Consider the following 26,449-nt stretch of genomic DNA (forward strand, 5'->3'; position numbering starts at 1 on the left):
AGGTGTGCTGGCTGCAGTGCAGGAAGAGGGGCCCAGCCAGCACCCTGCTCCCTGAACTTGCCTTACGCTAGTTCAGGTGCAAATCCTAGCTTCTGAAACCATGGAAACTCCTGCTTTCTGGAAAAGCACTCCCTCCACTGTCAGGACCTGCTCTGTGTCTGGCACCAAGTCCCACTCCACCTTGGGGACTGCTGTGTCCCCATTCCTTCCACCTCCAGTGGTTCCCCAGCACCCAGAGTCTCGATCCTGCCAATGAAATGAACACTGCAGGCAGACACTGCCATACAGTTGTTCTAGGAAGGACCGGCAGCCTGGGTACTTCTTCCCTCCTATGTTTCCTGGGGGTCCAAGGCCCCCACGCACCCCAGGTTCTCTAGCTGTTGTGCAGATCCACTCCTGCTCTAGTTTAGTAATGAGTCTGGAAGCTCATCTAGAAATCCTTTATTTACATTTTATCTTAGAAAAAAATATACAGATCTGGTGCTCTGTTGACTCCTCCGGTTCAGGGTCTTTATGGGAGGGTGAGAGAGGGCACAGGGCAGCCCTCCAAGGCAGTCCATCATCCATCAAGGGCCTCTGCTCTTCTGGCCCTTGAGCTGGACTTCCCTGAGATTAGCCCCAGGGCCCTGGGTGACAGGAGCCATGCCAGGCCTGGGGTGGGGTTGGCATGAGGGGCAGGGGCTGGGAGGCACTTGGACAGTCTGGCCATCAGAAACTGGATTGGCCCCCTGGGCAGAGTGGAGAGAACATGGGCCAGAGACTCTGTTCCTAAGGGGAGGACACAGGTGCCTCAGGCTTCAGGAATGGGGGCCCTACCGTGAGCCACTTGGATAGACACACGTGGGCATCTCACATGGGGGCCAGGTGACTGTAAGCACCAGGGACTATTGGGCTGTGTTCTGTGAACCACTTTAACACCACCTCCTTGTTCTCCTTCACCCACTTGATGTTGGCTTTGGTCTTCTCCAGGGCTTGCTCCAGAGCCCGGGTGCCTGAGCCGAAGCCTACATCCATGTTGTTCTTCTTGAACTGCTCCAGCTGTGAGGAAAAGGATAATTCTGAGCCCCTGGTTAGGTCTCGAACACAGCCCTGAGGAGAGGGCTGCCAGATCCTCTGTCCTCCCCCTCCATGTTAGGGCCCCTAACATGGGAATGGGGACCACAGCCTGTTCTCCAGGACAGGGAGGGCCAGTCCTTCCCTCTCCCTGGCAGGGGTCAAAAATGACAGCCCCGGGCTTCCCTAATGGTGCAGTGGTTAAGAATCCGCCTCCCAATGCAAGGGACGCGGGTTCAAGCCCTTGTCCAGGAAGATCCCACATGCCTCGGAGTAACTAAGCCCATGCGCCACAACTACTGAGCCTCCACTCTAGAGCCCGCGAGCCACAACTACTGAAGCAGGCCCGCACGCCGAGAGCCCGCGCTCTGCAACAAGAGAAGCCACTGCAGTGAGAAGCCCGCGCACCACAACTAAGAGTAGCCCCTGCTTGCTGCAACTAGAGAAAGCCTGCATGCAGCGACAAAGACCCAACACAGCCAAAAATAAATAAATAAATAAATTTATTAAAAAAAAAAAAAAAGACTGCTCCAAGGTTCAGCCTGGCTCCTACATGTATTTAATCTTCATTGTGAGGTTCTTATTGAGTTGATCCTCAGTTTTTAAATGAATTACAATCTTAAGCCAATCAAGGGAGGAGAGAGGAACAAATTAAACAGACACCACAAGGAAGCAACCAGCCAAATTCAAAATGTGGACATTTCTATAGTACAAATGGCCCAGTTGCTTGAGCAAATAAATGTTTTTTTGGTTGGTTTTTTTTTAAAAGAGATGCTACAAATTAAAAGATGTATTAGTACTGGAGGTTGTAGCGAGGGCAATTAGGCAAGAAAATGAAATTAAAAGCATCCAGAAAGGAAGAAGTAAACTATCTCTATTTGCAGATGACACGATTTTGTATACAGAAAATCCCAAGGAATCGAAAAATAAAAAAGCACAACTATTAAAACTTATGAGTTCAACAAGGTTGCAGGATATAAGAGCAATATACAAAGATCAATTGTATTTCTATACACTAGTTGTGAAAAATCTGAAAATGAAATTAAGAAAACAGTTCCATTTACAATAGCATCAAAAAGAATAAAATACTTAGGAATAAATTTGACAAAAGAAGTGCAAGACCAGTATGCTGAAAACTATAAAATATTGTTGAGAAAAATTAAGAAGACCTAAATAAAAGGAAAAATAATGACAAATAAATCTGTGTTAATGGATTGGTAGATTTAATATTACTAACATGGAAATACTTCCCAAATTGATCTACAGATTCAATACAATCCCTATCAAAATTCCAACTGTATTTTTTTGCAGAAATTGGCAAGCTGATCCTAAAATTCATAAAGAAATGCAAAGATTCAGAATAGCCAAATGATCTTGAAAAAGAATAAAGTTGGAGGGCCCACAATCCCGATTTCAAAACTCACTACAAATCTATGATAACTAAGACAATGTGTACTAGCATAAAGACAAACAGATCAATGAAATAGAATTGAGAGTCCAGAAATAGACCCTAAAATTTACAGTCAAATGATTTTCAACAAAGGTGCCAAGATCATTCAATGGGTGAAAGAATAGTCCTTTTATCAACAGAGGAATGGATAAAGAAGATGTGGTACATATCTACAATAGAATATTACTCAGCCATAAAAAAGAATGAAATAATGCCATTTGCAGCAACATGGATGGACCTAGAGATTATCATACTAAATGAAGTAAGTCAGACAGAGAAAGAAAAATATCATAGATATCATTTATATGTGGAATCTATTTTTTTTAATGATACAAATGAACTTATTTACAAAACAGAAACAGACTTACAGATATCAAAAACAAACTTATGCTTACCAAAGGGGAAACATGGGGGCCAGGAGAGATAAATCAGGACCTTGGTATTAATATACACACACCACTATATATAAGATAGATAACCAGCAAGAACCTACTGTGTAGCACAGGGAGCATTACTCAATATTCTGTGATAAGCTATATGAGAAAAGAATCTGAAAAAGAATGAATATATGTATATGTATGACTGAATCACTTTGTTGTACACCTGAAACTGACACAACATTGTAAATCAACTATACTCCAATAAAATTTTTTAATAAATTAATGATATTACAAAAAAAAGGAATAGTCCTTTTAATAAATGGTACTGGGACAACTGGATAGCCACATACAAAGGGATGAAATTGGACCTCTGCCTTACACCATGTACAAAAATTAAGTCAAAATTGATCACTCCTAAATGTAAGAGCTAAAATGATAAGAATCTTAGTAAAAAGCATAGGTGTAAATCTTTGTGACCTAGGATTAGGTAACTGTTTCTTATATATGACACATAAAGCACAAGCAACAAAAGAAAAATAGAAAGTTAGACTTCATCAAAATAAAAAACTTTTGGACTTCCCTGGTGGCTCAGTGGTAAAGAATCCGCCTGCCAATTCAGGGGACATGGGTTCGATCCCTGGGTCGGGAAGATACCACATGCCCCGGAGCAACTAAGCCCCTGCACCACTACTACTGAGCTTGTGTTCTAGAGCCTGCGAGCCACAACTACTGAGCCCACGTGCCACAACCACTGAAGCCCTCGTGCCTAGAGCCCGTGCTCCACAACAAGAGAAGCCACCACAGCGAGAAGCCCGCGCACCACAACGAAGAGTAGCCCCAGCTCGCCGCAACTAGAGAAAGCCTGTGCAGCAATGAAGACCCAATGCAGCCATAAATAAATAAATATTTTTTTAAAAATTGAAAACTTTGTGTATCAAAGACACTATCAAGAAACTGAAAAGACAATCCACAAAATGGGAGAAAATATTTGCAAATCATTTGTCTAATAAGGGCCTAGTATCCAGAATATATAAAGAACTCTTGTAACTCAACAATAAAAAGACAAATACACCAATTAAAAACTGAGTGAAGGGGGCTTCCCTGGTGGCACAGTGGTTAAGGATCCGCCTGCCAATGCAGGGGACACGGGTTCGAGCCCTGGTCCGCGAAGATCCCACATGCCGCAGAGCAACTAAGCCCACGAGCCACAACTACTGAGCCCGCGTGCCTAGAGCCCATGCTCCACAACAAGAGAAGCCACCGCAATGAGAAGCCGGTGCACCGCAACGAAGAGCAGCCCCCACTCTCCGCAACTAGAGAAAGCCCGCGCACAGCAATGAAGACCCAATGCAGCCAAAAATAAATAAATAAATATATTTTTTTAAAAAAAATGAGTGAAGAATTTGAATAGACATTTCTCCAAAGAAGATATACAAACGGCCAAGAAGCACATGAAATGATGCTCAACATCATTAGTCATCCGAGAAATGCCACTCATAACCACAGTGAGATACCACTTTGCACCCAGTAGGATGGCTATAATTTTTTAAAAAAGGAAAATAACAATTCTCCCCCAAACATAAAGAAATTGGAACCTTCATACATTGCTGGTGGGAATGGAAGTTGGTGCAGTTGCTTTGGAAAACATTTTGGCAGTTTCTCAAAAAGTTAAACACAGTTACCAAATGACCCAGCAATTCTACTCCTAGGTGTACACCCATGAGAACTCAAAACATGAACATAGGGGACTTCCCTGGTGATCCAGTGGTTAAGACTCTGTGCTCCCAACGCAGGGGGCACAGGTTCAATTGCTGGTCAGGGAACTAAGATCCCACAAGCGGCTGTGGCACGGCCAAAAAAAAAAAAAAAAAAAAGACAGAATTTGAAAATGGCCTGGGTATAAGATGATAGTAAGGCATTGTTAATTTTCTTGTATTTGCTAATGATAGATTATGTTTTTAAATTCCTTTATTTTAGATATGACTAAAGTGTTTATAGGTGAAATTATATAATATCAGTGATTAGCTTGAAAACTGTCCACCCCCCAAAAAATGTCAGCAAATGTTAACAATTGTTCAATCTGAGTAACGGGTACGTGGAGGTTCATTATATTATTCTCTTTACCTTTTGCCTATACAAAAATTCCAAGATGAGTATCTGTGATTGAACTGTGACATTTAGAAAGTCTGGATACCCAGTTTCCCCTGTACATGAGGAAGGCCTGACCACATGGAGCCCCGCTGCCTTGTGAACACATGCGGTGGGAGCTGAGTGGCGGCTGTCCCTTGAGACTGGGGATGGGCCTCTGGGTGCTGCCCCAAGGTCCGGGGCTTCTTACCTCCTGCAGCTCGAACTCAGTGGAGAATCTTCGGGTCACAGCCTGGATGAGGTTGGAGAAGGAGAAGGAACCACCGCCGTAACTGCAGGGCAGGGAGAGAGAGGAACCGTGAGGGGGGCCAGGAACCAACGTTCAGTGACTGGCAGGCGACACAGGACCCTGTGACTGTCCCTATCTCGTAGATGTGATGAAATGACATGTCCAAGGAGACACCACTAGGGACTTGAACACAGGTTTGATTGCAGTGTCCTTGCTCCCATCTCTTCAGAGAACACTCCCACCAGCCAGACTTTCTTTCCCCCAAGTGGGAAAAGGGACGGCTGTGCCCCGCTGCCACAGCTTTCAATTCCTGTCCCTTCCCGACCTCAGGCTGGGTTCTTTTTGGACCACTCCGATGCAGTGTCTACCATCCACTCCCAACCCTACAGGGTCTGGTGCACACAGGCCACCCCCAGGGGACGCAGCCTTGGTGTGCGCTTCCCCTAACATGCTCTCAGCAGACTCACTCCTGAAAGATTTTCTTCCAGTTGCTCTGGACAAAGTCCCAGGCCAGAGATTGCCCGAGGACGTTGCTGGCAATGCTGTTAATGGTGGAGGTGGCATCCTGCTTCCGGATGAGGTCTGGGTTCAGGGTGTAACTCAGGTACCTGTGAGGACAGCATGCTGCGTAATAAGTAAAAGGACCCTGCCCTCCACCACACACACCTCTCCTGCAACCTCTCAACATGCCTTCAGCATGCTGCGGGTTAAAGACTCCTCGGTCCTACCGCCCTCCTGTAGATGGGACACTGAGTCCCCTAAGCAGGGTCACTGGCTATGCTAGGTATCATACTGACATAGACCAGGTGCTTGATAAATATCTGACAATGAATGAACGAAGGAAGGGGTAAGCGCTGCACCAGGTAGGATGGCCACTCCTGTCTTTGAAATTGAGGGTAGCTCTTCTTTACTGAAGTACAGAAGATGGCATATGAGGCACACAGTGGGAGCCAGGAGCCCTCATCCAAGGGTTTGGGGGGTGCCCAGCTGGATGTCCAGAAGGCCTCAAGTCCAGGTGCACCACAGCCCTTGACAGAGAGGTAAAGGCTAGGAGACTGCAGCAGTTAAAAGCACAGGACGTACACCCAGATCCAGATTCAAATCTTGTTTTTCTCACTTAGTAAAGCTTCTAGACTTTGGGCAAGTTGTTTTGCTTCTTTGAGCCTCAGTGTCCTCATCTGTAAAACTGGGAAACACACTGCTCCACTGCACAGGTTTGCGAGGATCCCACGGAGGAGAGTGTGGACGCCTGGCTGGTTCTTTCTCCCCCACATTGGGAGCCTGGTCCCCGGCGGGGAGGGGACTCACCCAGCCCCGCCCAGATCTGGTCCTCACCTGTTCAGGAGCCAGACCTGGTTGGTGCAGGCCAGCGCTGAGCGGAGCTTGTCAGCTTCATTAACCAGTCGGGCTTGTCGTAACTGCCTCCAGGCGAAGTCCCACTCTTTCTCGTCGCCCTGGGCGATGGCGTTGCAGTAGATGGTGGACCGCAGGTTGGGGTGGATCCTGGTGTGGGGTCAGGGTGTCAGGGGTAGAGTAGCAGCAGGGAGGGCAGGACGAGGGTCTGATGAGGGCAGGGCTGTGAGCTTGAGGGACAGATAAAGATCAGGAGACAAGCAGGGGACACACTCACGGGTTATTTTGGGGGTCCTCCATCCACCGGTTGTAAAGGTTCTTGGCCAGCTCCTCACACTTAGGCAGCCCATTGGAGCAGGCAGTGCTGATGGCATTAATCTCATTGTACCTGCCCCAGGGGTGACACTCTGTCAGCATGCCTGGCTCTGACTCTGGCAAAGACTCCCCTGCTGACACACAACTCCAGGAAGGGCAGCAGGGCTGGGGCTCTAAGGTTGCAGCCCTCCCGCCCTTTGGGTCCCCCTCTTTGCTTCTTGCCTTGGGCAGCCCAGGGAGGGTGGGCACAGACTCCAGCCCCACCTTCAACACCTAGAATCTGAATAACAATGCCGGTGAGGGGACCTTGAAATTTCAGTTTGGTCCTTTGTACAAAGAGGCCACATAGAGCCTCAGGGCAGGGCTCCCTATTCTTAGTGGGTGGGTGGGGTCTCTCCCTGACTGGTGGCCCTGGTCCAGCCAGGAGTTGGGAACTTCAGAGGAGGATGCTGCTGGGACTTGCTCTGGACTTCCCAGGTCAGGGTGCCTGGGCCACCTGTGATCTCCAGACCCAAGAGAGGTCATACTCACTGGTCCATCAGGCTTTCTGGGCGCTTAGTCCAGTTTTGGGTGAGATTTTCAAAATATAGGAAGAGAGGTTCAACCTGATTCCTGAGGTAATTCTGGGAAAAAGAAAACATGAACAGCCTCAAAGAAGAGACTCATGCCTGACCCACCTGGAGCCCCACGGAGCCTCTGATGTGGGTGGGCAAGTGTAGCAAGGGCTAATGGCTACAGAAGCGAGAGGCCAGAGGCTAAGGGCCTCGCCCAAGGCCAGATAGTGGTCAAAGGAGCCGGCGCTAGTTCAGGTCTCAGATGACTGATCTGAGATTCTTTCTCCTCAACCAGTTCTGACACTGATGTCTAAGTATCACCATTTCCTAATATAGTTTTAGGGCCTACCATCCCCCCCCACCTGATCATAAGTATTCTGCCTCTATTGTGGGGAATTTAGAAAACACTGTAAAGCGTAGGCAGAAAATATTAACCATCCCAGAACTTACCAAATCCAAGACTCACAAATTGGTGAGTTTGCCCCTTCCTTTCTCTTTTCTACGCAGCATATCTACAATTCTGCATGCTGTTCTTTTAGCTGGCATTGTCGTGTAAGGCCCCACCCATGTTATTAAACTCCTTTGCAGACGCTGGTTCAGTAGAGTAGATTATCATGTGTGTCAACCAGAATCCGCATCCAAACGTTAAAGGAATAAACCCCCAAGAGCAAAGAGAATTGGAAAGGAAACAACAGTGGATGAGACGGCCACACAGTGTAGGAGCTGGGAGGTGGAGAGAGGGAGGTGGAACAGGCTTGGCCAAGGCGGGGGTCTGCAGCAGAGCACCTGCCATGGGGGAGATGGAGACAGAAGCAAGGAGATTTGCTGTGGCGAGGCTCGGAATTAGAGGGATGCGTGTGCAGGGGACAGGAGTGAGGCCGGGCTGTGAACAGGGCAATGGAGTCCAAGTCTGCAGAGGGACTAATTAAACCCTCAAGCGCCCACTTCCCTCCCTGCCTCAAGCAACACCCCTCCCTCCCCCATGAGCAAGGCTGAATCAGAGGGGCTCAGCACTAGGGTCCCCAGACACAGTGGGAGGGTTGCTGAATTGCAGAGAGGGCCAGAGGTGAAAGTTTACAGCCTAAATGGAGGTACCCCCCAGTTTCCTTCCCCACCCTGATCCCAGAAAGTGAGCCTCAACTGCACAAGACAGAGGATCACTCTGGAGACTGAATGGTCTCAAGGGAACACAGTCACAGATATTAATTTTTGAGGGTCCCCACGAGGAGTTACTTAGTCACCCCATAACAAGACTGCAGGTGACAAACTCCACCTCCTCGTGGAGCTTTCAACCACTGCCTCACTCTCAAATTCAAAGGGGCAGCTCAGCTTCCAACTTGAAAGAGGAGATCAAAACAGACAGAAGACTTGGAGGAAACAAGTCAGTGAAAGAAAAAGAAAACTTCATAAAAGCCTATGATAAATATCCTCCAAGAGTTCAGAGAAGATATTGCATAGGACGCTGGAGCCAGGAATAGCACTTGGAAACTTAAATATATGATAGAAAAAATGAGGAGAGGCGGTGTGCTAAACTGAGGGCATATCCCGGAGGTCAGAACAAGAAGTCAACAAGCCGGAAAATAGGAGAGAAGAAAACTAGAGGACGAATGTAAGGGCAGTGAATTGGATTAACAAGTATCCCAGAAAGAGAGAACCGGGGGAAAAAAGGAGAGGAAGAAAGTTTAAAGGAGCAATGCAAAGTTGTCCAGGTTGAAAATGTAGAAGGATAAGAAAGGCCTGCATGAAGGACCACCAGCATGGAGAGAAGAGCCCACAGCTTCCAGAAGGGGAAACTGGCCACATTCAAAGAACTGGAAATAAGAAAGGCCCTGGGCTTCTCAACAGAAACATGAGAGGTTTGATGTCAATGGAGCAAGACCTGAAATTTCCTGAGGAATAATTTCCAAAATAGAAACTACTTTTTAAAAATTTTTTTGGCCATGCTGCGAGGCATGTGGGATCTTAGTTCCCTGATCAGGGATTGAACCCATTCCCCCTACAGTGGAAGCGCAGAGTCCTAACCACTGGACCGCCAGGGAAGTCCCTCAACCTAGAAACTTCTAAACCCAAGAAAACTCTCAATGCAGTGTGAAGGTGGAATAAAGACATTTCAGACAATCTACCTGAAAAAATCCACCTCTTATGAACCCTTTCTCCAAAACTGGAAGATGTGCTCCCCTAATAGAGAGAAAACTCAAGGAAGAATCCATGGGTTCAGGAAACAAGAGATGCAACAATGGAGAGCCTCCCAGCATGGGAGCTGAGTAGCAGTTCTAGAAGGGAGCAGGCCGACAGAGGGTACCAGGAGGGATGCCTCCAGGAAAAAGCAAAACTAATGTACTATCTGATGCATTTATATAAGATGTATAAAAAAGGAGACACACACATGGTACTTTATGTGGCTCGGCGGAGAATGATATTTAAATAATCACATACAGTAAGTGCTGAATGCTGAGTTGACCAAATACTGTGATTTTACTACATTAGGAGGATGGGGTGAATCCAAGGTGTACGTAGGTTCATGAGTTTAAAGTGAGTTAAAACCTCATTTACCATAACAGTTAGTTAATCATGTGAAAAACATTTTTAATGACTACATAATATCCCATCAAATGGATATTCTAGTTTACGTAACCAACTCCAACTGTTGGACATTTGAGTATTTTTGGTTTTCTTGTCTTTTATAAACCACACTTCAGTGAACATCCTTATGGGTTCAGCTATGGATCCAGAGCAAGCAGCTTCCCTCTGATCCTCCCTGCCCGTGCCCCCAAGCTTCAAAACTGTTAACATCGGCATCCCCCTCCAGGCCCTTAGGGCAGGCTAGGCAGGCACAGGCCCGCTTCTTTCACAGAGGGGTTCTCTGGGGCTGAAGAGGATTGCCTGAGTCCACACAGCTGATAAAAGGCCTCCTCCCTCACTCCCACCCCCTTCCTGTTCTGTGGCTTTTTCTGTTGCCTTCTGAAAGAAGGATTTGCTAATTTCCAAATCTAGCAAACCTTGCTAGAAGTCTGTGTCCTTTCTTTGCCGTGCCCAACCTGCTCACCTTCTCAATCCCTGCTCCCTTCACCCTACATCCCTCCTACTCTCTCACCACTGCCAAGGACTTGGCGTGTTTCACCATTCCAGGCAATATTTCTATTCACTTCCTTATGGTGTAATTTCAGGCACTGGGGAATTGGTCCTTGAACCCTGCCATGACCCTCTGTACCTTCATGGGGCCGTAGACCTCGGATCGGTCGAACATGAGCTTGAAGTACCTCAGGCTGCTCAGGGCGGCCTGCCAGGGCATGTACTCTATCTCGTTTTTCAGGAAGAGGGTGTTGTTCAGCGCCAGGGTGACAGGGACTATACGGGCACTGGGAACAGACAGAGGGGCTCAAGTAAGCACCCCCACCCAGTCCAGCCTCACTGTGGGAACCCCAACCTCCTCCTAGAGCCTGAGGTCCCAGAGGCCCAACTGAGCCAACTCCAGCATTCACCAGGGGTGGGGCTGGGGGTAGGGGCGAGGGATGTGGATGCTGGGTGGTGCCACAGATGAGGCCAGCCCAGGCCTGGCCCTCACCCACTGCCAGTCACATTTCCTTGCTCATTATCCCCATTTTACAGGTGAGGAAACTGAGGCTCAGAGAGGTAAAGTGCCTTGCCTAAGGCCACACAGCCCACAGGAGACAGATCAGAAATTCAAAAAGACAAGAAACCTGTGCTATTTACTCTGCCCACCTCTTCTCTGATTGCTTGGCTCTCTGGTCTTTCCTCCCTCCACCTCCTCAGGCCATCTGTGCATATTTGGTTCATAAGTGTCCATGTCTATGGGTGATATCACTTATGTCTAAGAACTTGGCACCTGCTGGTGCTCATGAACACAGCAGCTGCTCAATAAATAATCTGTTTATCCATGCTGCATCTCTTCTATCCTGTCCTTCCCGTATCTTTCTCAGCACTGAGCATGGTGGCCTGGGCCATAGGTAGCCCTCCGGAAAACCTTGGTGCCGTGGAGTGCACTGGGGTTTTGGAGTTGGACAGGACTGCGTCTGGCTGTCATGGGCTAATGTGTGACCTCAGGCAGGGTACTCAAGCTCTGAATCTCAGAGTCCTTCTCTGGGAAGTACGGGCTGTGACGCCGACAATCTCCGGGGACATGGGGCCAAGGGAGGGGTGTGCACAAGCACAGGGAGCCCACGGTGCTGAGCCTGGCACACGGTGAGGACGGCGGCAGGCAGCACTGGCTCTCACTATGGAACCGCACTCACCAAGTCTCCAGGCTTCCGTGGCTGAGCACTCACCTGGCCAGGTTGAAGCTGTCGTAGATGACCTGTGCCCGATTGATGACAGGGATGGTCTAGAAGGAGCAACAGAGCGTGTGACCTCGGGCTGGCGGTGCGGGCAGGCCCTGCAGTCTGGGGCCCCGTCGTGGGGCTGGGCCTCGGGCAGGGGATGGGTGGGGCGGCAGGTACCCACCGCTGGTCTTATCTGCAGCTGATTCTGAATCTTCCTCCAGTTGTTCTCATCGTAGTTCACCTGGTAATAGCCCGTCACGTTGACGTTAAGCAGGACCCACTCTTCTGCTCCGGTTTTGAACAGATCGTACTGGGCTGTGGGGAGAGACCAGAGCTGGGCAGGGCTGCTCAGAAGGCCACAGGCTGACCTGACCCAGGCCTCGGCAGAGCAGCCTCCGCTGCAGCCTGGCAGCAGCCGGCCCTCACGCCGCTGGGCCAACGCCAAGGAGAGGGGCGGAGAAGAGGGGTAGGACTGGCTGCCGGGGCCCGACTCTGGCCGTGGACCTTGGACAGACCAGTTGCCATCTCTGAACCTCAGTGGCCGCCCTGCCTCCCACAGGCTCTGTGTGGCCGCGTCAGTGGCATCCACCGGGACAACTCCATCAGCACACCCCTGGCCACTCAGACTCAACTCCCCAGGTGGCCTCTCCCCCTCCACCCCCTCCTCCTCCCACCTCTCCACTTGTAACAGTGCCATCACACCCAGGCAGCGCCTCCCATCCAGTTAGCCCCCAGCACCGCTCATCTCTTCCTGGGGGCTCTGTGCCCCCTCCTCACGGCTCTCCCTCCACCCTTTCTCCTGGCAGCCAGAGGGGATCCTTCCATAACTGCAGGTCAGACCCAATGGCTTTCCTACTTCCCACCTGTCCCAGCTCCTCCTGGCCCGAGGACATAGCCATTGTCTCCTGCAGCCTGCAGGGACCCGCTTCAGCTTCACCGAGGGCGCACCTCTGCCCCAGCCACACTCAGTCCCCGAGCTCTGTCCTACCTCAAGCCTTGCGCTTGCTCTTGACTCTGCCTGGACTGCTTCTCTCTGCTGCCATTAGCCTGGCGAACTCCTGCTCTTACTCTGACTCAGCTCACCTCCTCCAGTGTTTCCTGACCTCTCCATGAAGTTGAAGCTCCCTATTCCCCGCTCCCTACCCACCTGCCCCAGTACCCCAGAGGCCACATGTGCCTCCGTTAAAGCACTCAGCACAGCTCTGGAACGTTTGAACTGCTTGTCTTCCTTCCCTTCACCTGCAGCCTTGGCTTAGGCAGAGGATGACTTGCCTTGACCTTGGTCTCCTCAGTGCCTGGCAGAGTAGGACTGCTTATACTATGTGCCAGGCACTGTTTTAAACATTTCATGGGAATCCTCTTCTTTAACCTTCACACAACTCAATGGGGTAGATATTGTTCCTAGCCCCATTGTATAGATGGGGAAATGGAGACCAGAGAGAGATGGTAACTTGGCCAGGGTCACACAGCGTAGAAATTAGAACCAAAGAAGCTGGCTCCATTTGTTGAATGAAATGATGAAGGAAGCCCTGGCTGAGGCCTGCCATAACCCCAGAACATGGGCCAGGAGCTGGGAGTATGGGATGGGGCTGCTGTCCACTAGGGCAGGGCTGGATTACCTGTTGCTTTGCCCGGCAGCCAGTAGTGGTCCTGCAGGTTGCCATTTTTGATAGATGAGATGGGAACAATCCACAGGTATCTGGAACAAGAGATCCAGAGGCCAGGTGTGAGAAACGGCAGCTCTTGGGCACTGCCAGCAAAGAACAGCCTTGCCCGGACTTCCAGTTTCTGCCCAACTCTGGCACTAAAACGCCCCCATCCTCCTGGCCCAGGAAGGAGACTGTCTACAGCCACTGTGGCAGGGCCACAGCGGGCCAGGCCCTGCTATGGTCAGAGGGACCCAGAGCAACTGCCCCTCAGAACCCTCACTAGGACGCCTGTCTCAGTGACCTCATCTGCTCACTTGAACACTGAGGGGCGGGTGACGTTGGACTCGGGGTCAAGGAGGAAGTGCTTCTGGGAGATGCTCCCTGTCTTGGTGTCCACAGTGATGACAGGGAAGCCCATCTGCTGGGTCCAGCGGTCCATGATGGCACGCACGGTGTCTGGCAGCTTGATGGCCGACTGATTGTTTACAGCCTTGGGCAGAGGGATATGGTGCAGCCATCAGCAACTGCCATTCTCCCACCCACCCACTCTCCCCTTGCACCCTTGGCCTCCCCTTAGTGGTACCACTTTGCTGGGAGGCAGGAGCTGGGGTCCCAGCCCGGCTCTCTGTCTCCTCGGCTGCCCAGTGCTGGACGAGCCAAGAGCTTCCCAGCCTCTGGTTCATTCCACTTTGATTAAGCAAATCTATGTGGCCTCCCATTCTGTGATCCACCCTCAGGTGGGTGTGTGTCAGGGAGGGGCACCCAGGATGCCCATGGCTCAGCCTGAACAAACCCGGGAGGACAGGCAGGGAGAGGAGACAGAGAGGAAGGAAAACCAGTGTCCGCATGTCACAGGCAGCGTGAAGGAGAGGCTCGTGGCGATGTGAAGGAAACGCACCTGGATGAGGGTCTGGGGATGGGCTTAGGTTGGTTGTTATTGTCTTAAATCTTTTTTCATCTTTTTCCATGTGTGTGCATTGCTTTCATAATAATAACAAAAAACCAACCACATCTGTTAATAACTGAGAAAATAAAAAACTAAGAACAGCGTAAATAGAGGGCAGAAGACCCTGTCGGAAGGTGCAAGCTGAGGGAGAGGGCATCTCTAGGGCGGCTGCAGAGAGAAGGGGCTCAGGGAAAGAGGGAGGGGCAGATGGAGCTGGAGGGGTGCTGGTGTGGAGGAGAGCTTGGCTTCGGAAGAAAGGAAGGCGCTGGAAACTGAGGCTGGGCAGGGAAGACAGTGGAAGCGGAGGGGAGGGACTGACGCTGTGGGAGGTGTGGGAGGTGGACCGGCCTCGTGGCAGATGGATGTCGGGCTGGAGACTGGCCAGGAGGGCCCTGGAGCCCAGCTGTGACTCTGTGACAAGGCCCTGGGCCTCCCCTCCCTGGTCAGGCTGGTCATGGAGCACAGGCATATGGGGGGATCGGTAGGCCTGACCAGGGCCACAGAGAAGGGGTGGGGGCCGCAGTGAAGGAGAAGACATGATGGGGGATGATGGGGAGAGTCTCAAGAGAGGTGGGGAGGAGGGGCAGGCGGGAGGGTGGGAGTGGTCAGAGGGTTTGCCCAAAGACAGGGGCCACTCAGGGTCTGAATGGACAGGAATGCAAGGTGAGGCTGGATAGGAGGGTCAGAGAGCGCGCCGAGGGTTCTGGTGTGTGCAAAGTCATGTCTGGGAGGGGCCAGCCGGGGCGCAGGGCAGCCAGGAATGCTGAGTAGGTGAATGACTGGCTCCAAAGTTCCAGGGAGAGGAAGGCTTGGGCTTGGGAACCACAAGAGCCCGTTTCCTCGCTACTCAGATGACGGCACTCCTCAGCTGCCCTCACAGAGCTCACTGTAGCGTGAGGGGGGTTGCCTGCCAGGGCTCGTGACCCAGGCTCTCGTAACACCTCCTTCAAGGAGACATCATTGCGCCCATTTTACAGATGAGCAACCAAGCCTCCAGATGGCCTGCCTGGGAGGGTAAGCAGTGGAGCTGGGCACATTCTCTTACACGTGTGCTGCCCCCAAGGACTTTCAGCATCTCAGGACCCCCACAGAATGGCTTCAGGGGGGCTGGTTGTTACTGACCTTCTGCAGGTGTTCCCACAGGTCCAGGTAGGTGGTGTTCTGATAGGCAAAGGCATGCAAGTAGGACTGTGGAAAGACAGGGCACGGTGAGGGTAAAGCTGCTGCCCCAGGCTCTACCACTCAGCCTCTGTGGTAGGCCGGGGCTTGGAGGAAACACCTCCCACCCTATGGCTGGCCAAGGGTACTCACCGCCAGGCCCTTCCTGAACAGGTCCTCAGTCAGGAACTCAGAAAGCATCCTGATGACCGAGGCTCCCTGGTGGAGGACAGGGGGCTCAGAAAGCTGCGCCGAGCCAGCAGGAGACCCTGTGTCCCCATTGGGCTGGGACAGGTGCTCCCGGAGCCCCCAGCTTCGGTGGGCCCCTGTGGGCCGAGACCCCACCTCCCTTCCCATGACCGCTACTATCTCAGGACCAGCACGGGGGCTGGGCAGCACCTTGCTGTAGGAGATGGAGTCAAACATCTCGCTGATCTGGGCGGGTGTGTTGACCTCCTCGGCAGGGGTGGTCAGGGGGTGGGAGGAGGCCAGCGCGTCCACAGCCATCACATGGTACAACTCGTTCGGCACCATGAGGTCTTTCTGCAAATCCCCAGCAGCCATCAGGAGATGGGCCTGGGAGGGGGTGACCCAGGTCTTCCCCCATCCCAGACCCCAGAGGTCCCTGGGCAGCGGGCTCACCAGGTTCCAGGTGGGCTCTGCATGGTCAGCACCCAGGTACTCCACGTAGGAGGCAAAGCCCTCATTCAGCCAAAGATCATTCCACCAGGCCAGGGTCACCAAGTTCCCAAACCACTGTGGGGGAGGGGAGGTCAGCCCGGCAAGCCGCTCGCGCCTTGCGGCCACTAACAGTACCCAGAGCTACCCTTCACCGAGTGTTCCCAGCGTGCCAGTCTTGAGCTCGGCTTCACCGACATCATCATGACTCTCCTCCCTGACACCCTGCCAGGTGGAACTCTTCCCTTCTCAGCTGCCAAGGACGGAGCCACAACTTGTGCTGTCTCCTCCCAGAGCCCCCCTCGTTCTTTGTCTGCACTCCCCATGATTGGGGGGCTACCTGGTGGGCCAGCTCGTGAGCAATCACAGTGACAACCCGCTCTTTGTTGCTGCTGGAGGAGGCCTGTGGGTCAAACAGCAGCGAGTTCTCCCGGTAGGTCACCAGCCCCCAGTTCTCCATGGCACCGGCGTTGAAGTCGGGCAAGGCAACCTGGTCTGGGGAGTCCAGGCTGTTGGTGGGATGGCCTCGGGCTATGGGGGGAGACCCATCCACTTCCCCCCAATGCGAGGTACTTCACTCACCAGATTTTGGGAGTGGGTAGGGTGTATCAAAATGTTTGGCAAAGAAGTTTAGGATGGGACCTGTCACGTTCAGGGCATAATTGCCATGGTTCTCTGCAATTGCATTAGGCCGAGCCCAGATCCCGACCTGTAAAGAAGACAGAGGTAGGTCAGGGGCCCTTCTTGGGTCCTGGTGCAGGTGGGCCGAGTCCCAAAGCCTGGCAGGCTGGGGGACCAACTAAGTTAAACTGGGAGGCTTGGTCAGCGGAGGAGAGGGCGGGGGTGTCTCTTCAGAGCCTTGAGTCACAGGCAGGGGCCTTCGGGGAATAACAATAGCCATAGACACCATCTGTCTGGCACCCAGGAGTCGGGAACTCCCTTCATGAGGAGGGTCCCACTTTTCAGATGCAGAGACGGAGGGTCAGAGAACCTAAGGCACTTGCCCAAGATCACTCAGAACTGGGATTCAAACACTGCCTAGCAACTCAGGGGCTGGGACAAGGATGAGGATAAATAGGAATATCTCCCAGGCCAGGACCAATCCCGAGGAAGGATAGGTGGCCTCAGCTCCATACCTGGACATTGTTGGGTGCCATTGTCTTCACACTCGTGAACTCGCACACGATGTAGGCCAGAAGGTATGTGGACATTACAGGCGTGGTTTCGAACTCAATGACGTTCCATTTGGGGTCTTCTGCAAACGGGACACTGGGACCTGGGCAGAGAGCACGCAGGCATGTGGGGTTGTGCCCTCTCCCTGCCCTGTGCCCCAGCCCTGGGGGTCTGCTTTCCAAGGATGTGTGGCCCCAGCCAGACCTGCTCACCTTTGGGCGGCATGTTGGACAAGGCCGTGAATCCGTTGGGGTAGATGAGGGTGATGTTAAATGTGGCCTTCATGGCCGGCTCGTCAAAGCACGGGAAGGATTTCCGGGCATCTGTAGACTGCATCTGTGTCGTGGCCAGCACCCTGCCCGAAGCGGGGGTTAGAGGGTGTGCCAGCTTAATGCCTGTGCCCGTGTGGGTGTGCGGGGCTGGGGCTGTAGGATGTTGCTGGGTGTGCAGGGATGGGGTGCACAGATGCTGCCTGGCCTAATCCCTGCCCTCCCCACCTCCCCCAGGCCGCCTCTAGGCCGACAGGCCAGCTGACATGGGAGAGCAGAGCTCCTTCTGGACTCAGGGTCAAAGTCCTGGCAGGCTCCATCCCTGTATTGGCTGGGAAACCTTGGCAAATTTCTTTCCTCAGAGCCTGTTTTCCTATCTATCCAAGGGGCACTTTCATCTCTCATCCCTACTCCCTAATAAAGTATAGAGGAGCCCTCCGGGAAAGGGTCGATTGTCTTGGTAGCTGCTCTACCGGAGCTGCAGATGGAGTGATGGGCCAGCCAAGGACTCCCGAAGGTTCAAAGGCCCCGAACCCAAGCCCTTCCTTGGCTCCCAGGGTCCAGCTCTGCCTCAGCACCTAGGATCTGCCCCCCAGCAGACCCAGCTCTGACTTACTTTTTGACATTGCCTTCCATGTACTCGCTGCGGTAGAAGCCTGCCAGGTCGTCGGCCAGCTCCCCCTGAAATGCACTCTCCATCTCGTACATTCTGCCTGCCTCCAGCGAGCCCTTGAGGTGTACCACCAGATACTCCGTGGGCTCTACCAGCTCAGTCCTGGCGATGTCGGGGGCCGAGAAGCCCCCCACGCCCCGCAGGGCCACCATGTGCCCCTGGGTTGTGGTGTAGTTGAGCTTCTTGCTATGGATGATGATGACGTCAGTGGGGGCCTTGCAGATGAAGCGGACGATGCTTGTGCCCGTGAAGATATACAGGCCATTCTCATTGGGAGTGAGGTAGGGCCTCAGTGTCACCTTGTAGGAGTCAGGCAACAGTGTCGTGGGTAGGCGGTATCGGTTCCATGGCTTGCTCTGATCCAAGGTGGTGGCCGTGGTGATGGTGGTCACGGGGCTCGTAGGGGCCACGGTGGTGGCGTACCCGGCATTCTGGTTCTTCTCCTGGTCATACAGCACAGACAGAGCGATGATAGTGGCTATGGCCGCCACGCCCAGGAGGATGCCCAGGATGCCCAGAGCCTTGGATATGTAGAATCCTTTGGCCATGGTGAGGGTGCAGAGGGAGCTTGGGGAGGCTCAGGACAGGTGGGGAACAGGGCAGCCTCGGGCCAGGCTTATATCCCTGAAGGGGAGGAGCCCCACAGCCTGCAGACTGGGCAAAAATTAACCAGGGCTCAGACAGGCGAAGGTCACCGGACTGGGTGGGAACACACTCTGCCCAGGTTTCGGAGAGGAGATCCAGGAACAGTGTGCGGAGTGCAGCTCAGGGGTACCTGCTGGGAGCAAACTGTCCGGTTACAGGCTGCAGGCTTCCTGGAAGCCCACCGAGGGCTGAAGGGCAGGCGTCAGGCTTCGTGCCCAGCGGGGAGAGGGAGCGGCCAGGTGGCTTGGATCTGCCTGCAAGAGGAGACAATGGGCACCAGAACAGGAGGATCGAGGTTAGGTCCAGGAGGTTAGAAGGACTTCCCAGGAGCAGGGAGGTAGGAGATGAAGAGAAAGGGAGAGTTGGTTTCCGGCTCGGGTCAAGAACACATTGGTTCACCCCTGTGGTTGGTTGGATGCCCAGGGCTCCTCAGTGACATGGCCCCAGGCTCCCTTGCATTCTTTCAGAGCAGGGAGTTCTTCCAGGTTCCCCTCCCTTTCCCTTCTGCCAAAAACTTTTTCCTCAATTATAAGCTCACTGAGAAGAATGAAATAAGTTGTTTTGCCTTTTTTTTTTCTTTTTTTTAAGAGAGGAGGCTGGTGGAGCCTTAACCTCTTCCCAGCCGTGACCTTGGGCAGGTAATTTTACCTTTCTGAGACCCCTTTCCTCGTACATAAATAATAGTATTTACTTCTCAGATTTGTTGAACAGATTTAATGAGAAAACATATTAAATACCATATAGTAGAACCTGAAAATCCTTCCCTTCCCTTCTTTCTTACTCAGAGGTCAACCATTCTATCCTTGGTAGAAAGGAAGATATTACTTATCATGCTCAATATAATATGTTCTTACAGGAATATGATGTTCATCGTCACCCTTCCCATCTGCCAGCCCAGTTCCTCAGACCTCAATATCACCTGACCCTCACCCCAACATCCAACTCACCCTGCCCCCCAATCTCACCATGTCCTTGGTCAAAGCCACTGTCATTGTTTATGTGGGCACTGCTGGACCCTCATGACTCCTCACTTCCACTTGGGCCCCCTCAAACTAGTTTGCTACACAAATTGGATCATTTTGCACCACTGCTTAAAACCTTCCCTTTGCTCTTGGAATTCAGACCAAATCTTCTAAAGACACCCACAAGTTCAAGTGCTATCAGCTGGCCCACTTCCCAACCTCGTTCTCACCACACTCCCCTCTGTTGTGGCACTCCAGCCACTCTGGCCTTCACCCAGACCCTCCACCACAGGACCTTTGCATGTGCAGTTCCCTCTGTTTGGATCATCTTCTCCCCCTTCTTGCCCTGGTTACTTCCTATTTATTCTTCAAGTCTTTCTCAGAGAAGACACCCTGACCTCCGTGACTAGGTCAGGCCCCTTAGAACCACAAACCTCTTCTTCAAAGCCCTATAACTCAGCACAATTTTCCATTTGATCTGTGTGGTGATGATTTGAGTGTTGCCTGTCTCCCCGACCAACGGCAGGCCCCATAAGAGCAGGTCCCTGGCTGCTTCTGCTCACTGGCACTAGGCACGGTGCCTGGCACATAGTAGTTGCTCAATACATATTTGCTGAGTGAAGGCACACAGGCGTGAATGGGTGCATGGATGAATGAGTGAGTCAATTCAGGCGTCACTCCTTATTGGAGTCTTTGCAGCCCATCTCCACCCCTGTCTCCACTCCCACTTAGCCCTGGGAGAACTGTCTACCCCCTTCTCTGAGCCCTCCTCCAACCATGGCAGACAGGCAAGACTCTTGCTAGGGCCAGATGCATCTCAGGGCCCACGCTTGTCTCCTCCCTCATCTGGTCTGTCAGCTCCTCATTCATTGGCCACTCCCTGCCCCGTCTTGGGCCAGCAACGTGTGAGCCCACCTGGAGGCTTGGTAAACAAATGCATGCATGGACGGTAAGTGTTCATAGGTTAATTCATTCAGGCATCCCTGTACAGGGTCTTCAGGGGAATCCTGGGTGCCCATCTTTGGGCTCAAGGGCGCTCTGAGCCGTCAGCACTTCCCTCTTTCTCTCTAGAGACCTGCCCCCCAGGGCATTGGTCTGGACAGTGTGGACTTCCCATTGCAGTGACCTACAGCCAACCCTACTAGGCCTGGGCTGATGGCCAAGGGGCAAGAGTGGGAAGCCAAGTACCGAGGGAGGGCTGCAACTTGGGCATGGTGACAGAGGGAGCAGCAGCCCCTGAGGGTGACTGAGAGTGAGAAGTATGTGCTTCCAGTCTCCCTTCATCAGGGCTAGAATTTGCCAAGGAAAGCCATCCCTGTTGTACCCCTGAAGGCTGGCACCCAGGGGTCATGCATCCCCTTGCAACAAGTTTCACTCTGTAGGACCTGAAGCCCTCTCCCACCTTTGCAGCAAAAAGACACATAAGCCTGATTGGCCTAATCTCTACTCCAAACAAAGAAAGAGGTCCTGCCTGGCCCATCGTGGCCTTTTCCTGTTTGCTTTGGACACAGTCCGTGGGCCCAGCTGGCTGGGATCTTTACCCTTTTGGAAAGGGCCTCTGGTCTTCAAAGCTGGCACAGCAGGCAGCCCATTGCCCTGTAATGAGAGGTCCCTGTTCTGGGTACTGTGCCAGCCCAGGCTGGGGGCACATAGAGGGGCATGCTCCACAGTCCCCACATTCTCTAATAATAAAAAGGGATCCCTCTTCCAGCCCCCTGCCAAGGCCCAGGCATGGCCATCTCTACACCCCACTGGATAGCAGTAACCATGTTCTTCTCCCCTGTCACCCAACGTGCCCACACACCTTGGCAGAGGGATCGTCCTCTCCTGCTTGAACCTGGTCTCTGGCTCCTCACTGCTTGTGGAATGAAACCTCAGCTCTGGCTTGAGCCTGAAAACCTTCTGTGGACTTGACCCTCTGGCCTCTCCTCTTTCCAATGCCCGATGTGGCTCCAGTTGTGGGTATTTCCCCAAACTCCCTGGACTTTTTCATACCTCTGTGCCTTTACCCATCCTGTTTCCACTGCCGGGAATGCCTTGCCTCTCCCTCCTGTCAAACTCCTACTCATCTTTCAAAACCCAGCTCAAACATCATTGCCTTCTCATGAACAGGCAGCCCCTTTCCCCCGGGTGCTTCCCTGGCCTCTGGTTCACACCTCTATCACAGCACTTAAGGCCATCTATGTGTTCAAAAGCTTCTCACTAGACCTAGGCACCTCAAGGGAAGCCTCTGTGACTTTGTACACCCCTCCATGCCTAGCACAGGGCAGAAGCTCAACGCTGGCTAAATGAATGACAATGTCCACAATCCCTGCCTTGGCTTATAGGTCTAGTGTGATCTAGCCTCCAATGATTCTCTGGTCTCATCCCAAGCCTTCTCCCCCTGTTGCTCTGCCCCACTGGCCTCTTTTGGTTTCTCAAGCCCACCATCTCTTCCTTCCTCCACCCCCCACTCCACCCTCACCCTCACCCTCACCCCCACCTCACCCTCACCCCAAGCTTCTCTTTGGGCCTGGACAGCTTCTGTCTTTCCTTCACACACCACCCACTCATCCTGGAAGCTCACTTCAGCGATGCTATCCCGGGGCAGCTCTCCCAGCACCCCCAAGACTCAGCGCCATGAGGATGGTATCCTCCATACCAGGCAAGCACCTAGTACACAGCAGGCAGGTAACACATGCTCGCGAAATGGAGCAGCCATAAGAAAGCGAGAGGCAGTGGTTAAAGACCGAACTCGGCGTTAATTCAGACCCTGGATCCTCGGCACAGATTTCCCCTCTATGCCTCACGTTCCTTCTTGGGCTCCTAGATTGTGCATACAAACCACTTTTGTGAGTTTTGCCATATCTGTGATCCTCCTGTACATTATTTAGTTAACATTTTTCTTTAAATAAATTCACTACTTACTCTCCTTCTGAGCAATAACGACCAAGAAGTCATGGTTGGATGTATTACGTTATACTTTTTCTGATACACATTTCAATTTATGACTATTGATTTTAAAACTATTCATCTAGGTAGCCACTACAATCATCTTGTTTAGCTGCACTCACTTGGGGAATCACTGCTCCACCTTGTATGATTCTGGGGTGGCATCACCTGCAGACTGTCTTTGGAGTGGAAGATTTCTGCAGGCGAGCAGAATGTGTGCATTCCTTTTACCATTCATTTCTTGATGGGGGAGAAGCTGAGTACCCAGCCCCGGTCTCAACCAAAGCAGCCTTCCCATCTATGGGTTTATTTATTTCTGCCCTGCCTATGTTTTGGTCCGGGAACAAAAGTTCTAAATTTAAAAAAAAAAAAAAATTAAGGTTGACAACAATCATGTTAGAGAATATTTGAGGCATAGCCACTCGTGTAGAAGACATTAATTGAATGGGAAAAGTCAGCTTTATCTCAGATATGGGGGTACAAGTTGCCTTGAATTCAAACATGACAACGCCAGGAGCCTGGGAGGGGCTGTAGTGGGGAAAGCCAGGACCAGCAGTCAGGCAAACAACTGTGCAGTCCCAGCTCCCTCACAGATCGCTGGGTCTTGGGGTAAGCTGCTGCTCATGCTCGCTCAACACCTCCCCACCCTATCCTCCTCAGCTGCAGGGCTGTGCAGGCTGGGAGCTATGGAACAACCTGAAGCCCATCTGTCTGCTCTGAAGGAGCAGCGAGTTAGGAGCAGGGATGAGGCTGGGGCCCCAGTGCAGGGCACATTCTGGCCCCTCCAGCCCCTGGCCTTCTCCCAGACTTCTGAGGTCTCCACCCACAGCTGCGTGAGGCTGGGCCTGGGCCAGCCCCCAGGGTGCTTCCTCTGGGAGCCTTGGACATTGTCCATCCTGTGAGAACCGCAGAAGGCCCTAATGGGAAGTCAGCTCCTGTTTTGGCCTTTGGAGCCCAATGCAAGGGCACTCAGGAGCAAAGGAGCAGAAGGGGCCCTCTTGGAGTTGGGGAAGTACACCAGCCTCGGAAGGGCCATTCTGGGCTGTGGATCCTGTCTGGAAACTCCCATCTGTGTAACTGAACAGATAATCACCATCACGATAATCACCACCATTTGGCTGTTGAGAAAACCAAGGCACAGAGAAGTTAAGTGACTTGCCCAAGGTCACACAGCTAGTTAGTGGCAGGTTCTATTGCTTAACTATATGTGCCTCCCAAAGCATCCTCTCATACAGCTCCCCACATTTCCTACTAGGCAGTGCCCAGGAGGGTTAAAAGACCACAGGAGGAGACACACACCTTTTAGCATAACAACACATGACAACAAGTTAAGGAAGGCCAATCTGGGCAGGATGAGAGAGACCTGATCATCTTTTAGGGGAACTGTGTGTCCCTTCTTCTGAATTTTAGAGGCACACTAAGGGACATGGGGCAGGAGTGGCTGCTGCAAGGAATAGCTGAGAGACTGGCAACCTGGTGGAAGTCAGCTTGGGGGCTCTACAAAGGGACCATGAACTCCCTGCCCCCAGACCAGGACTGGGAGCAGGGGCTGGTTCTAGGAAGTGGAACTTCTTATCAGAGGGGGAGCACTGTGCTACCAGACACAGGTCTCTGTGGAGGACCCTGGCTTGCCTTCAAGGGTGCACCCGAACCACTGTAGCGTCTCCAATGATGGACACCCAGGGTTGGGCCCAGGCTGGAGGTGACGGCTGTTGGCCTGTGTGAAGGAAGGCACCCAGGGCACTCAGTGTGAACAGCTGGCATACTGTCCCTGCCATCCCTCCTAGACTCTCGAATAGCCCCCAGCATGGGGTCCTGGATTTTCCACCAGAGCCAGAGGCCCAGGAACTAGGCCCCATTCCAATACCCTGATTGATGCCTTCCCACGTGGGGACCCCCCACCTGTCTTCTCAGAATGCTTAGCAATAAAACTCTTGAAGCAAAGTGGCTGGAGGACTTGGCTTAAGGGTTGTGGAAATGGGAAGGAGCTTATGCCCCACTCCCTAGAAGGCTCTGGGGGAATCACAGGGCAGGTGGCCGGTCTGCCTCACACAGTTGAGCCTGTTTCTCCATCTGTGAAGTGGGAGCAGCTCTCTGGGGTAAGCTTTCTTCCACTGATAGTCTAGCTTTACTCTAGGGCTTTTTAGGGCGGTGGACTAGTGGAGGATGCCAGCCCACTGCCAGAGAGGGGCGAGGCACCCTGCCTTCCCCACCTCCCCTGCCCCCAATGTGTCCAAAAGGGATCTTTGGTGGATTGGAGGCCCATTTCCTCTTCCGTGTGACCATGCCCTCATTTCTCCCCTCCCCCACCTCACATATCTACAGCCAGCTCCTCAAACACAGACAACCAACGGAAGGGTCCATCTAGTCCAAGACTCTGCTTTTACAGGTGAATAAGGCAAGGCCCAGAGAGGTCCAGGTCAGTTAGAGACTCAGAGACTAAGCCACAATCATACCTTAGGCCTGACTGAGAACAGTACTCTGACAATTCAACCACACTGCCTGGTTGGTGCAGTCCCTGGGCTGGGTTGGAGGGAGGAGGCGGATTCAAGTTACAAAACCCAAGGCATGACCCAACTGGGGCACCCGTGCCCACTGCACTGCTGGGGGTTTGGAGGTGCAGAGTTAGGGCCCCACTGGCTCATCTGGAGGACCCCTCCGCAGAGCAAGTGCGGGCTGCAGTAGGAGCATTGCTCTTCTCGGCTGCCAGGGAGTGCTGGAGCGGGCGCTCCGTTCCTGCCTCAGGAGAACCCGCGAACTATGGGGTTGTAAGGAGCAAGGGAGACGACGCTTGTTCAGCGGGAATTCCCTTTAAGCGGTCGGGGGGAGGGCTTTGGACGGAGGCAAAACGTCCAAGGTTAGCTAAGGGGGACTCCTACTGCGGCCTTGACCCTGGACCCCCCCCCCCCCGCTCCTCCTCTGGGGGCTGTATAGACCCCAAAGGCTGGCCGGGATTCCGTTCATTTTTGGCTCCGCCCCACCCACTACGAGTCTGAGCTGCGGTGCCTCACAGTCACCACGCTCGCACCTCTGTCCCCACACCACCCTGCCTCAGACCACAGCGGGGTAGAGTCCGCTGCACCAGCGGGGTCTCTCCATCTGCCCTCCCCCAGAGGCGCCGGCAGCTGCCCTCCCCGCCCTGGGGACCACCTCCCCAGGTGGACGGCCCCCTGCCCGGCTGATAGGCCCGCTGCGGAGCCAACTCGGCCGCGAGATCATAGCGGGATCTCAGCCAAAAGAATTCTTCGCTCTCCTTGGACCTCAGTGTACCGGTCTGAGAAGGGGGCGTCGGCAGGGACGTCGGGGTCTCTGCGCGCGCTTGCGTCGATGTCCCTTCCTCACTGTGGCTGCCGCCCCGCAGCTGCCCCGCAGCCCCTCCGCGCCCCGCAGACCCTCTCCACCGCGCTCCACTTGCCTGTGGCCGCCAGGGCGCCCGACACTGACCTGCTCGGAGCCTCCTCTCCCGAACGACGAGCCGGACCAGCCACGGCCACTGCCCACTAGGACCTGACTCCTCCTTTCCCCTTCTTTGTAAAGGGAAGTAATCTGACCCGACCACTACTCCCGGGTTAACCTCTGCCCCCCCACAGCTCCGCCCGGACT

The 26,449-nt window shown here is 52.8% G+C and overlaps 1 protein-coding gene across 4 annotated transcripts; it reads right to left on the reverse strand.

Moving 5' to 3' along the window:
* Positions 1–432: 432 nt before the first annotated feature.
* On the reverse strand, positions 433–26,449 carry ANPEP (alanyl aminopeptidase, membrane). Of its 4 annotated transcripts, none has more exons than XM_073801407.1 (21): positions 26,291–26,449; positions 18,252–19,207; positions 17,579–17,721; positions 17,330–17,469; positions 16,776–16,902; positions 16,534–16,688; positions 16,158–16,271; positions 15,915–16,058; positions 15,669–15,734; positions 15,480–15,545; positions 13,726–13,901; positions 13,382–13,461; positions 11,944–12,077; positions 11,769–11,824; positions 10,694–10,841; positions 7,460–7,551; positions 6,891–7,001; positions 6,596–6,763; positions 5,728–5,868; positions 5,222–5,303; positions 433–1,038 (listed from the first exon to the last, which is right to left on the reverse strand). In XM_073801407.1, exons 2-21 carry the CDS (start codon positions 18,854–18,856, stop codon positions 850–852), a joined length of 2,937 nt encoding a protein of 978 aa, XP_073657508.1. In that variant the 5' UTR covers positions 18,857–19,207; positions 26,291–26,449; the 3' UTR covers positions 433–849. The 4 variants fall into 4 exon arrangements, with proteins under 4 accessions (XP_073657508.1, XP_073657509.1, XP_073657510.1 ...); XM_073801408.1 differs by having other exon boundaries at positions 18,252–19,203; positions 26,258–26,449; XM_073801409.1 differs by lacking the exon at positions 26,291–26,449 and adding an exon at positions 21,720–22,359.

This window comes from Tursiops truncatus, chromosome 2 (genome assembly GCF_011762595.2).
Source record: "Tursiops truncatus isolate mTurTru1 chromosome 2, mTurTru1.mat.Y, whole genome shotgun sequence".
In the NCBI taxonomy this organism is placed as follows: domain Eukaryota; kingdom Metazoa; phylum Chordata; class Mammalia; order Artiodactyla; family Delphinidae; genus Tursiops; species Tursiops truncatus.

What these genes read in the sequence shown, in the direction of transcription:
- ANPEP (XM_073801407.1), bottom strand. Translation starts at nt 18,856, where the DNA reads ATGGCCAAAGGATTCTACATATCCAAGGCTCTGGGCATCCTGGGCATC. An exon ending in GCTGCCGGGCAAAGCAACAG is followed by an intron (nt 12,078 to 13,381) that starts GTAATCCAGCCC and finishes CTCTCCCCACAG; the next exon opens with CCCAGTACGATCTGTTCAAA. An exon ending in AGCTGCAGATAAGACCAGCG is followed by an intron (nt 11,825 to 11,943) that starts GTGGGTACCTGC and finishes TGCTCCTTCTAG; the next exon opens with ACCATCCCTGTCATCAATCG.